The 11,261-nt window shown below is 31.3% G+C and overlaps 1 protein-coding gene across 4 annotated transcripts; it reads right to left on the bottom strand.

Moving 5' to 3' along the window:
- Window positions 1-3,462: 3,462 nt before the first annotated feature.
- Window positions 3,463-9,774, bottom strand: LOC145582053 (uncharacterized). 4 transcript variants are annotated; one of them, XM_081639085.1, is made up of 6 exons: window positions 9,506-9,774; window positions 7,751-7,868; window positions 5,133-5,506; window positions 4,730-5,027; window positions 4,536-4,635; window positions 3,486-4,458 (listed from the first exon to the last, which is right to left on the bottom strand). In XM_081639085.1, exons 4-6 carry the CDS (start codon window positions 4,786-4,788, stop codon window positions 4,285-4,287), a joined length of 333 nt encoding a protein of 110 aa, XP_081495211.1. In that variant the 5' UTR covers window positions 4,789-5,027; window positions 5,133-5,506; window positions 7,751-7,868; window positions 9,506-9,774; the 3' UTR covers window positions 3,486-4,284. The 4 variants fall into 4 exon arrangements, with proteins under 4 accessions (XP_081495210.1, XP_081495211.1, XP_081495212.1 ...); XM_081639086.1 differs by having other exon boundaries at window positions 5,133-5,326; XM_081639087.1 differs by lacking the exon at window positions 5,133-5,506.
- Window positions 9,775-11,261: the final 1,487 nt, after the last annotated feature.

The raw sequence follows: 11,261 nt of genomic DNA, 5'->3' as shown, positions 1-11,261 counted from the left end.
TTTGTATCAAGGCTTAGTACAATATTGTGTTTATACAATGCAAAGCAATTTTAGATAGAAGTAGTGCACATTATATCATAATGATTTAAAAATTAATTCGATTAAAACCAGAAAACCATCCAAGAATACCTCAGCTGGAAGGTTTCTTACCTATTCCTAATTTTCTCCCTCTAGTTTTTTTTTTCTACCTTTGTTTGTTAATGAATAACCATAGCAGCATTCCCCTTTATATACACCTAAAATTGTAAACATGCCAACTAAAGGGCACTTATTTGGCATGCGTAAACAACTATTAAGCATCATAACCCAAACCATCAAGTACATCTTAGAGTAGCATGCGTATTCACTTGAAAATCCTCTGAATAATAACTTGGTTTGTGTTATTCACCTTAATATCCAGTAGACACCTGTTTAACCACCAAACAATCGATTGCAACTCATTTGGACTCCTAAACACAACCTTTGACTAAGAAAAGCAAAAGAAACATCAATTTTGGCATACAACAATTTTCATTGTTTGCTTAATCCCCCCCCCCCAAAAAAAATGGTTTTCCAAACTCAGTAAATCAAAATTAGGTGAATATAATGTAAATTAAATTAACAACTAATCAGTTCCAATCCAATTTATAATTAAAAATAAACAAATGTTGAACACTTAATAAAAAGAACACTAATAAGGTAAATAACAACAAAATTAATTAGATGGTTTAACAAACAATAACTCAAACCATGCAAAATCACCAAAGGAATATGACCATAGTGAACACAAACAACAAAATTAAGAAACAAAAACAAACAAATCTTAGCAATATATTACAATTGACAATATATTCTATAACAAATATGAATTGCAATGTATCCTACAACCCTAAAACCATAAGCACAACACCAAAAACATTATCCTCTTATTACAATAACAATTACATAAGCTACTTAGATTATGTTTATCCAGTTGATTAAATCCAAAACCTGGTAATTAAATTATGCTAATGTTGTTGGTTAAATTCCCAAGCTAAGGTGTCCAACAATGGTTTTGCTTGAATTCCTAAGTAGAGATTTCCAGTTGTATAACCTGCCAGCACAACAACCCAGTGTTATGTGTGCAACCTGCATGAGAAAATCATTAAGTAAAAAATAAATAAATAAAATAAAAGATATTTTTAAAAACAAAACTGAAAGCACACTGTTCACACTACTTGAAAACTGGTCTTTGGTATCAAAAATTAATATATACTAAAGGTTCATTTTTCGATACCAAAGGTCATTTGCATCGGAAAAATTCCCGATACTCTACCGATACTAGTACCTCCGTGGCTAATGTGTTGGTATCGAATTTATAAACCGATACTAAAAAGGGGTGCCTATAGTATCAGAAACATAACTAGCATCGGATAATTAGTAACAGAATTTTTGATACAATTATCTTGTCTTGTGGTATCAAAGTTCTTTTGTTACTATATATAAACTACAGTGTCGGAAATTGTCGATACAAAAGATTTGGATCTTCAGTATCACATCTTGTCTTTTATACTAAACAATCCTTATAGTGTCAGAACTTATTGTTACAAAAGTATATTATTAGCTTTGGGAAATGGCTTTAGTATCGAAAATTTCTGATACTAATAAGGTATCTTTGGCATCTAAATATTTTTGTTTCCTCATAGTATTAGAAATATTTGTTACAAAAGGTATTCAATAAACTGAAAAATTGATACAAAAGTTGCACATTGTAGTATCAAATGATTTTGTTATATAAAGATATGTACTACAAGTGTTAATATATATATATATATATATATATATATATATATATATATATATATATATATATATATATATATATATATATATATATATGAAATACCAAAAGGATAACTTACATTATATTTCATTTCTCATCACAATTTTAGTAAAAAAAATTTATGTATAATGCAGATTTAAAGGGTGTTAATATCACCATAATTCAAAAGTTAATGTACATAGATCAAGATAGTTTCTTCAAAATGAAAAGGGTTATGATCCCATCTCGTAATCTTCAAAAACATATGCGCGGGCAGATAAAATTGGGCTTCTTGCACTAAAATCTGATTATCAGCTCGAAGTAGAACCTGTTAAGACAATGTAGCATATAACATGTGAAAATCATGCTTTAAAAAATAACATGATATATATACTCGTTTGATAATTTTATTTCCGCAAAAGTAATTGCGATAACAAAAAAAAAAAAAAAAAAAAAAAAAAAAAAAAAAAAAAAAAAAACTAGCTTAGATTAGTAGACAAAACAAAACAAACAAATTATGGAAAAAAGCAATCATAATCTCAGTATAATAGCAGTTGGTCGACTAAGAGAATCTCATGGAAAATGCTATTTCTATAATTATATATAAGAATAACCAGTAGGAAATCAAAGTAAGCATGTACAAATGGTAACCATGGGGTAAAAAGAGATTAACACTTCAACATATCAGCCAACCATAAAAGAATGTTAAAAATGCACACAAAAGAGGAGGAAAATGATTAAAACATACCAGGAAGTATCTTACATAAAAATTCCATCATATTCCGCATTTCTTCTTCTAAAGCTTCCCTTTTCCTTTTTTCACCTATCATTTGTTCTTCAAGCTCCTTTCTTTTATTTGCTTCTGTTGCAATTTGTTGTTCTAATTCTACTCTTTATTGTTTTTCAGATGCAACTTCTTCTTCTAAGGCTTGTCTTTTCTGCATTTGTTGCTTAACCCATTTGAAAAGCTTCACTATTATTCAATTTAAAACTATAACTAGTCGACGCCTTCACACCTATTCCATATGTTCGTTTGTAGCCACGCTTCTCTTCTCCAACAACAAGCTCAAAAAAAATTTCCTTCTGAATAACAATATCACATTCTGGTGGAAGCTGTTGAATGTGATTTTTTGCTTCAGCCTGCAATTTATTAATTAAATTAGTTAAAATACTCTTTATCAATTAAACAACAATTAACATATAAAAAATACACAGAAAATTTTTACACACAATTTTCTTTTCAGAAACTGGATCAACTTGCAACTCCATATGCATTTTCAAAAACAGTGAGACGATCAGGTTCTTTTCCATCCTTTATCTACAAAAATAATAAATTCATATAAAAGAAGAATGGTTTTACGTTAAGATAACATTGGAAAGTCCTAATAAAATTTACCAGTTCATTTCTTAATCGAGCTAAACTCTTTGTGCCCAAATGGTGTGCCATTGTAGATTTCATGCGATTGTCAAAATTCCTTTGACTGCTAGACTGTCATATTTTTTAAAAAAAAATGGCATGTTTAGGGAAAAAAATCCAATTTCGTTTGAAACTTATGCATTTTACATACCCTTCCAGCTTCTGACTCCCATTTGTGCACTAAATTGACCCATTATTCAGGATCTACTTTGTTAACTTCTGTCATTTCTTAAGACACGATAATCTCCTTTTCTTTGTGCTGAAGTTAAAGTAGTACTTTTTTGACACTGTAAATTTCCTTTCAAACTTGACAGCATTGTAACCTGTGTATACATACACAACAAGCAAGGAAAAACCAGGGAAGTGCATGCAGAATAAGTGAACTATGGAAATATTTCTTCAAAATATTCAGCATACATAAATAAATAACAACAATGAAACTAATAATAAGCGATATGATTTATAGTCATCAGAAATTCTCTAAGCCATCATTACACAAGACATATTTTCTCAGAAGTAAGTGTAGTCCTCATCATCTTCGCTATCTTCACTAAATTTCTCCTCTTCACTATCCTCACTATATTCCTCCTCTCACTATCATCACTGGATCCCTCCTCAATAATATTATCATCCTCATTTGCTAAATTCACGTAAAAGTTATCGAGATCAGCTCTTGCACTATTCATCAATTCTTTCTTGTGTGGCTCACTACCATAATAAGTTCTAATGAGTATAAATTGAAGAATAGGTGTGAATTTCTCTTCTCAACTACCATAATAAGCGCATCATTATCCATGTCATATGCATCCCTAGGTTGTACCCTGGTCACAACATTCCAATTATTCTCAACTGGATCAGGTGTGTAAAAAACCTGTAATGCTTAAGAAGCTAATACATAAGGCTCATTGGTTTTCCATGGGTTTTTGAAATTTACAAGAGTAAAACCCAAAACATCTTCTTTTAGTTCCTGTCCCATTTCTCAAATCTACCCAATCGCACATGAATAAGAACACTTTTCTTCCTTCATAATAATCCAAAACAAGAACGTCTTTTAAAACACCATGATATGTGACACCCTCCTCACCATTCACACATATCCCACTATTTTGAGTTGGGGAATTCTCTCAAAATCTTTTGTACGAAACTTTAATCCATTGTAGTTTATTTTCTTTATGCGCTTCGCCAAATTATTAGGTTCCTTGCTTAGCCATCGAAGATCATTTTTAATATGGTCATCTTCCTCTTGACATATGCTTTCACCCTACAATGAAAAAATAAAAATTGTTACTACACAAAGGATATATGTGTATAAAGTAACTACTCAAACTAAATACGTACATGAAGCTGAAACCATTTCACAAATGTTTCTTTGTGAAGATTTTCAAGAACTGACTGTTCCATATACAAATGTTGTTGCCTAAGAACCTTCTTATGCTCCCTGTATCATACTCATAATAATAAAAAGGTTACAATGTAAGTAAATTATACCGAGTTTAATCTAATAAAAATGAATTAAAATAAAAGTATCTTACTCTGCATATTTTGTAACTTCATCACAGTTAAACAAGACATATTGATGGCTTGAATCCATTGATGATGACTCAAATGAAATGTCTTTTCACTCCCTAAAGCATGATCGATTATTGAATAGATGGTTAATCCATTTCGTTCTTGATCAATATTATTTCTACTAGATCCACCTTTGCTTGATTCAACTTCTTGCTAGTATCGAGAGCAAAAGATCATGCATTCATTAGCAATGTAAGCCTTACGATTGAACCCTCTGGTTTTGCTCTATTATGTACATATGATTTTAATTTGAACAAAAACCTGTTATTCGGAAAAAGGAAAAAAAATTATCCTCAACTGAAAACATCATGATAGTAGTACCATACAAAATAAATGAGAGTATAGAATGGGTAAAATAATGTATACCTTTCGATTGGATACATCCAACGATATTGAGCCGATCCGGCATTGACAACTTCATAGGATAAATGACTCACCAAGTGTACCATGATATCAAAGAATGATGGTGGGAAAATCCTTTCTAGACGACAAAGTGTCAATATTACACTAAGCTCTAATTTCTCAAAATCTTCCAATGAAGCATCTTTAGAGCACAACTCCTTAAAAAAATTACTCAGCTCAATCAATACAACACTTATATCTCTCGGTAATGCTTTTCGAATGGCTAGTGGCAGCAACTGTTGTATTATAATGTGACAATCATGACTCTTTAAACCAGATACTTTTCCATTTTTCATATCCACACGACAAGAAATATTGGAGGCGCAACCATCTGGAAACTACACCAAATATAACACTTTAAAAAAGTTCTCCTTAGCTTTTTTATCAAGAAAGAATGGTGCTGGAGGTTTTTCAAATTTTAGCCCTACATCTCTGAGGTGTTGATTATGCCTAATGTTCATGTCTTGATGATCAAAGCAAGATTTAATGTGTCTTTACTTTTTCTATCAATGTCTAGTAAAGTTCCCAGCAAAGCTTCACACACATTTTTTTTCGTATACATGACATCAATATTATACCTTATATGATGGTCTTTCCAGTAAGGTAGAGTAAAGAATATACTTTTTTTTTTCCAACCGGAACTCAATTTTTTTTTTCTTACTTCCCTTTCTCTTCCTCTTCAGACCACCAGGCTTTTTATTATGCTTTCCAAAGATGACCTTAATCTTACGCATTTGAAATAGCAAATCAACACCAGATTGTAACTTTGGTGGTGATCTTTCCTCAATTTTACCATTAAATGCAGCCTTACTTCTTTTACATGCATGATTAGGGTCCAAAAAACGACGATGTCCCATATAACATAACTTCCTACTTCTTTTTAAAAAATAAGAACATGTATCAACATTGCAATGAGGACAAGCAAAGTAGCCTTTAGTTTTCCACCCCGAAAGCAAGGCAGGAAAGTCATTTATTGTCCACATTAATGCAGCACGTAATATGAAAGTGTTATTTGTTGAAGCATCATAAGACTCCACACTATCCCATAATTCCTTTAACTCGTTAATTAAATGTTGTTAATAAACATCTATGTCATTACCAGGAGATGTAGGACCAGAAATAAGGAGTGACATAATAAAATATGAATCTTTCATGCATAACCACGGAGGCAAATTATACACCATAATTATATCACGCCAAGTACTATGATTAGTGCTCATATTACTAAATGGGTTAAAACCATCACTAGCCAAACCAAGTCTAACATTACTAACATCTTGAGCAAAATCGGGATATTTCTCATCAAAACTCTTCCAAGCTAAAGAATCAACCGAATGCCTTTGTTTCCCATCCTTACTACGTCTCTTCTTATGCCATCTCATTAAATTGGATGTTTTAGATGACATAAAAAGACGCTTTAAGCATGGTATGAGGGGGAAATGACGTAGCAGCTTTGTTGGACCACTTTTCTTTCCAATTGAAGGATCTTTCCATCTCGAAACATTACACATAGTACAAATTTTATCATTAACCTTTTCTTTCCAATACAACATGCAATCATTTGGACATTCCTCAATTTTAGTGTATCCCAAACCTAAGTCTGCTAGGACTTTTTTCATTTGGTAAAGATTCTTTGGAAAGTTTGAACCTTTAGGAAGAAGCTCATTAAAGAATTGTATCATACCATTCAAGCATGTATCACTCCAACGATGCAAACATTTCATGTGATAAAGTCGAAGAATAAACGACAAAGTAGTAAATTTATCACATTTAGGATATAATTTAGTTTTAACATCTTCTATAAGCTTTTGAAACTTTTTAGCTTCTAAATTCAGCCCCCCTTCACCAGGTTCAGGATATTCACCTATGCTATCATCAAAATTAGGAAACCCAAAAGCATCATGAAGTAATCCATGCACATCATCAATACTAAGATTTGACTCCTCATCACTATGAGATTCATCATCTAAGCCTGATGGTGAAGGTTCTTCCCCGTGAAAAACCCATACACTATTAGCATAGTTTCTATCAAAACCCTCACAAAATAAATGCTCACGCACATCTTTAGGATCAAGACACATAGTAACAGAATATCTCCTACATGGACATTTAATCCTCCCATTTAAAGCTGAGGCATTAACAGCAAAATTTATGAACTGGTCTACTCCTTCCCTATATTCAGGAAAATTTCTTGGCCTATGAACCCATCTTTTTTCAATATCCATGATACAAATTCACACACCTATCAAGCCCAATTAAAAGCCATATTGAATTAAGTCATAATTAAAATTTCAATTAACAGAAAGCAAAAGGCTTAGAGCCATATCCACATACTGTTCAAGTAACTAATATATATATATATATATATATATATATATATATATATATATATATATATATATATATATATATATGCATGCAAATCTATCACATTACACCCCATCAATAAAGTAATAATTAATCATACAACTTACACAACATACAAGTTACTATATTAACAAAAAAAAAGAAAAAAAAAATCAATAGCAATGTTTAACTATAATGGAATAAAGTATAATTATAATAGTGGAAAGAGATATTACCAACAAGAACTCAATCCGCAAAGTATAGATTTTCACCAACGCTACCAGAAATATAACAACAACACCAGTTGATCTGAGGAGCTTAACACCTTTGATTGTTTATAATCAAAATAGCTAGCTGCACGAAACAAAATTAAAACTTTATTTTAGTTTTAGATTACAATAAGCCTAACAATTTTGTTATAATATTAAAGTTAAACCATACACTTAAGTAGCTTAAAAGTCATACGATGATATTAAAGTAAGAAATATGCATTGTATGTGAATTTAGTTAGTCTTATAAAACTCTAAACCATGCTTTTAAGAAAAGAAATAGCAAAAATATGATAAGGATAGTTTTAAATTTTACTTAAAATCAATTAACTGGTGAAAAAAAGTAATAGCTAAGTTTACTAGAAACTAATAGTTGGTGCCAAGTGCTATATTATTGAGGTAACTGCCATTGAACTTACACCATAATTTTATTATATATAGTTTAAAAAATTAAAATTTATATCCTCAATGATTGAAAAGTAATACTATTAAGATTATCCTTGGATTTGGGATAATGTATTATGGGTAATAAACTTTGAACTAGGAAAATTATAAGTGATTAGAGTTAATGGTAAAAGAGATAATGTGGTAATTTAATAATTGAAATTATTAAGATAGAGGTAGGCAGGTAGCATGAATAAAACAAAGAGATGGATAATTATTACCAAAATAATGAGAATTATAGAAACCTATTCCCACCCTAAGATAACCCATCTACCCTCAAAAACCCACTCGTATGTAGAAGCTACTTGTTGCATACAGTTAAACACTCATTTTATCCACTACCCTTCTAATAATCACATTACAATAGCCAAGTATAGAAGTAAAGTAAAATGCTAATTATTTCCTAACCTTAACAACATGCATTTAGTTCATTAAGAAGTTAAATCATAGTGTCCTAACATCTTACAAATTATGTATCCCACCAGTTGCTGCTAGCCTGCTACCACCAATCCACCATAACAAAATTTTTATTTTTTTGTAATTAATTAAATAAGAGTATACATACCCCCTGTTAATAATTCTTGCAAATTCTGGCTCCATTTTGACTTCTTAATTTGGCTCAATTTTAATTTACATCTATATGAAATTATACAAATTTATAAAAACAGAGTATTTATATAATTGCATTAATAAACAACACGTATAGGTTCATATTGTACAGTAGTATATAGCCTATCGATTTCTATATATATCAACAAATATAATATGTTAATCTAATCAAAATCTAATTATGTACTCAATCTCCAAATTTAAAGCATATATAATTTTCCAAAAAAAAAAAATTGAGAACATCACCATTTATAATAAAGGGACAAATAATTAAAGCAAACAAATCCGGACTAGCAGGGTAAAACGAGATAAATTAAGGAAGTTCAGATCTTTAAATTGACACGCTAAAATGAAATAAACGTGCAATTTCTTAGGAAATACACTTGGATAGAATGAATTTGCAACAATTTACTCAAATAAATAGAATACAAATCTAGAATCATTCAGCAAATTGGGTTAAAATTGTTGATTAAAAGATTAAAAACGAAATTAAAAAAAAAAAAAAGAGAACATGCTAATAAAATTAGAAATAGTGATATTGACAAATACCCAGATGAAGAATTCCACCTAATTGCAATAATCTTGACCCAAATTACATAATTAAATATAAAATGACAAAGATAAGTGGACTAAACAAAACAACTTTACTAATAAGTGGAAAAAACTAACCAGTGGGAGGAAATTGTTGGGTGAATTACATAAGTTGAGGAAAAAAAAAAAACCATCTTCTTTGTGTTGATAGTTATAATTTGAGTGGAATCTTGATGTTAACGACGAACAAAGAAGATTACGGTGCTGTGCTTGCTTGATGATGACAAACCCTAAGAATGTACTTGCTTTTTTTAAGAAGAAAGAGAAAGTGTTTTTACTTTTGTCTTTGTCTTAGGTGGCTAGAAAATACGAAGTAGATGAAATTGAAAAGTATTGAAAAGGCTTTGAAATTTTCATGAAATTTGTGGCGCCGCACCAATGTGGGGAAAATTTCATGAGATATACGAATCTAATATGAAGTAGACTTTTGTATCGGAAAGTGATGTTGCTATACAAAATCTTTTGTAACAAAAATAAATCTGATGTTCTTTATCACTAAATATCATCCAAGGCTTCAACACTATACTGCCAAACTCAACATTAGACACAAATTCACCATTTTTATACATCCTACTAATATAAGTGTCATCTACATCTAGATCTTTTTGCCAACAATCTGATATGTATGGGTCATATGTGTCATGAACATTCCCAATTTCTTCATCCACTTCATATTCACCATCCATCTCATCTTCCTGCCGAGCCCCTGCATCCAATTCATCTTCCTGCAGACCTAGTTCATCTTGCTGCTTAGCCCCTACATCCTGTTCATCTTCTTGTTCAGCCCATCATCCTTTTCACCTTCCATCATACCTCTACTACTTTGACTACTATCATATGTTCCTACAAACTGAGCTTCCTAAGCCTGCCTAATCATAACTGCTTCATTAAATTCACTCTCACTCACCACCATTGCTTTAACCATTGTTTTAGTGTTCTGAGAACCCTTCTTCCTAGCAGTTGTACTCTTTAGAATTTTGTGTAGGACAAGAGCACAGGGTGTTGGCAAGGCAGATTCTTGTGTTTGGTGAACTGTAGAGGCATTTGAGAAAGTTTGTTATGTGGGCATGGTTTCTTGTTCATTGGCTACTTGCAGCTTTCTCTTGACAGGTAGTTTATTAAGTTTCACAGCTTTAGGTGCACTCTTTCTTTTCCCCTTTTGTTTTCTCTCCTTTTCATACTCCTCTCTATCATCATATGGTGTATTATGCTCTATTTCCATGTCTACCCTAATATCATTCCAGTAATCCTCACCTTCAGGACAGATTTCATTCCCACCTGGTTTAGTTTGATCTAACCCCCCTCCCCCCTCTAGCTCAATGTGTTCCTTCTCTAGAGTCTTATTTTTCTTAGGTAGGCTAGCACCAAAATGTACATTAGGGTTGTTTTATTTTAGTGATTCTACAAGCTTTCTAGCAGCAATTACACTGTCAGTAGGTTTATCCCCAAAACCAATCCAAATAGTAATCTCTTCCCTATCAGTTAATCTATCAAACATAGCCATTAAATCACTATCAGAAGTAATCTTAACATCTTTAGCAGTAGTGAAAGTTAGGGAATTTAGGGAAGTCATAGTTGTTTTTCCTAAACCATTCTTCACACTCAATTATCAAATCTATCCACATGACTTTATCAACATCTTTAACAAAAAGTTCAATTATATTACCCATACACGCAAACTTTAGCATAACTTGATCCTTTCTGCAACATAACAAGCATATATTTTAACATGAAACATGTACTAGCAAGCATAAAGATATCATCTTTGATCCACATATACTCAGACAACCAACAATAGAGCATCTAACTTCTGCAAGTATAAAAACAACATCAA

This window comes from Chenopodium album, chromosome 15 (assembly GCF_948465745.1).
Source record: "Chenopodium album chromosome 15, dcCheAlbu1.1, whole genome shotgun sequence".
NCBI lineage: Eukaryota > Viridiplantae > Streptophyta > Magnoliopsida > Caryophyllales > Amaranthaceae > Chenopodium > Chenopodium album.
This window is presented reverse-complemented; position numbering and strand designations above follow the sequence as displayed.

Coding starts and splice junctions, on each gene's coding strand:
- LOC145582053 (XM_081639084.1), bottom strand. CDS start 7,393: ATGGATATTGAAAAAAGATGGGTTCATAGGCCAAGAAATTTTCCTGAA.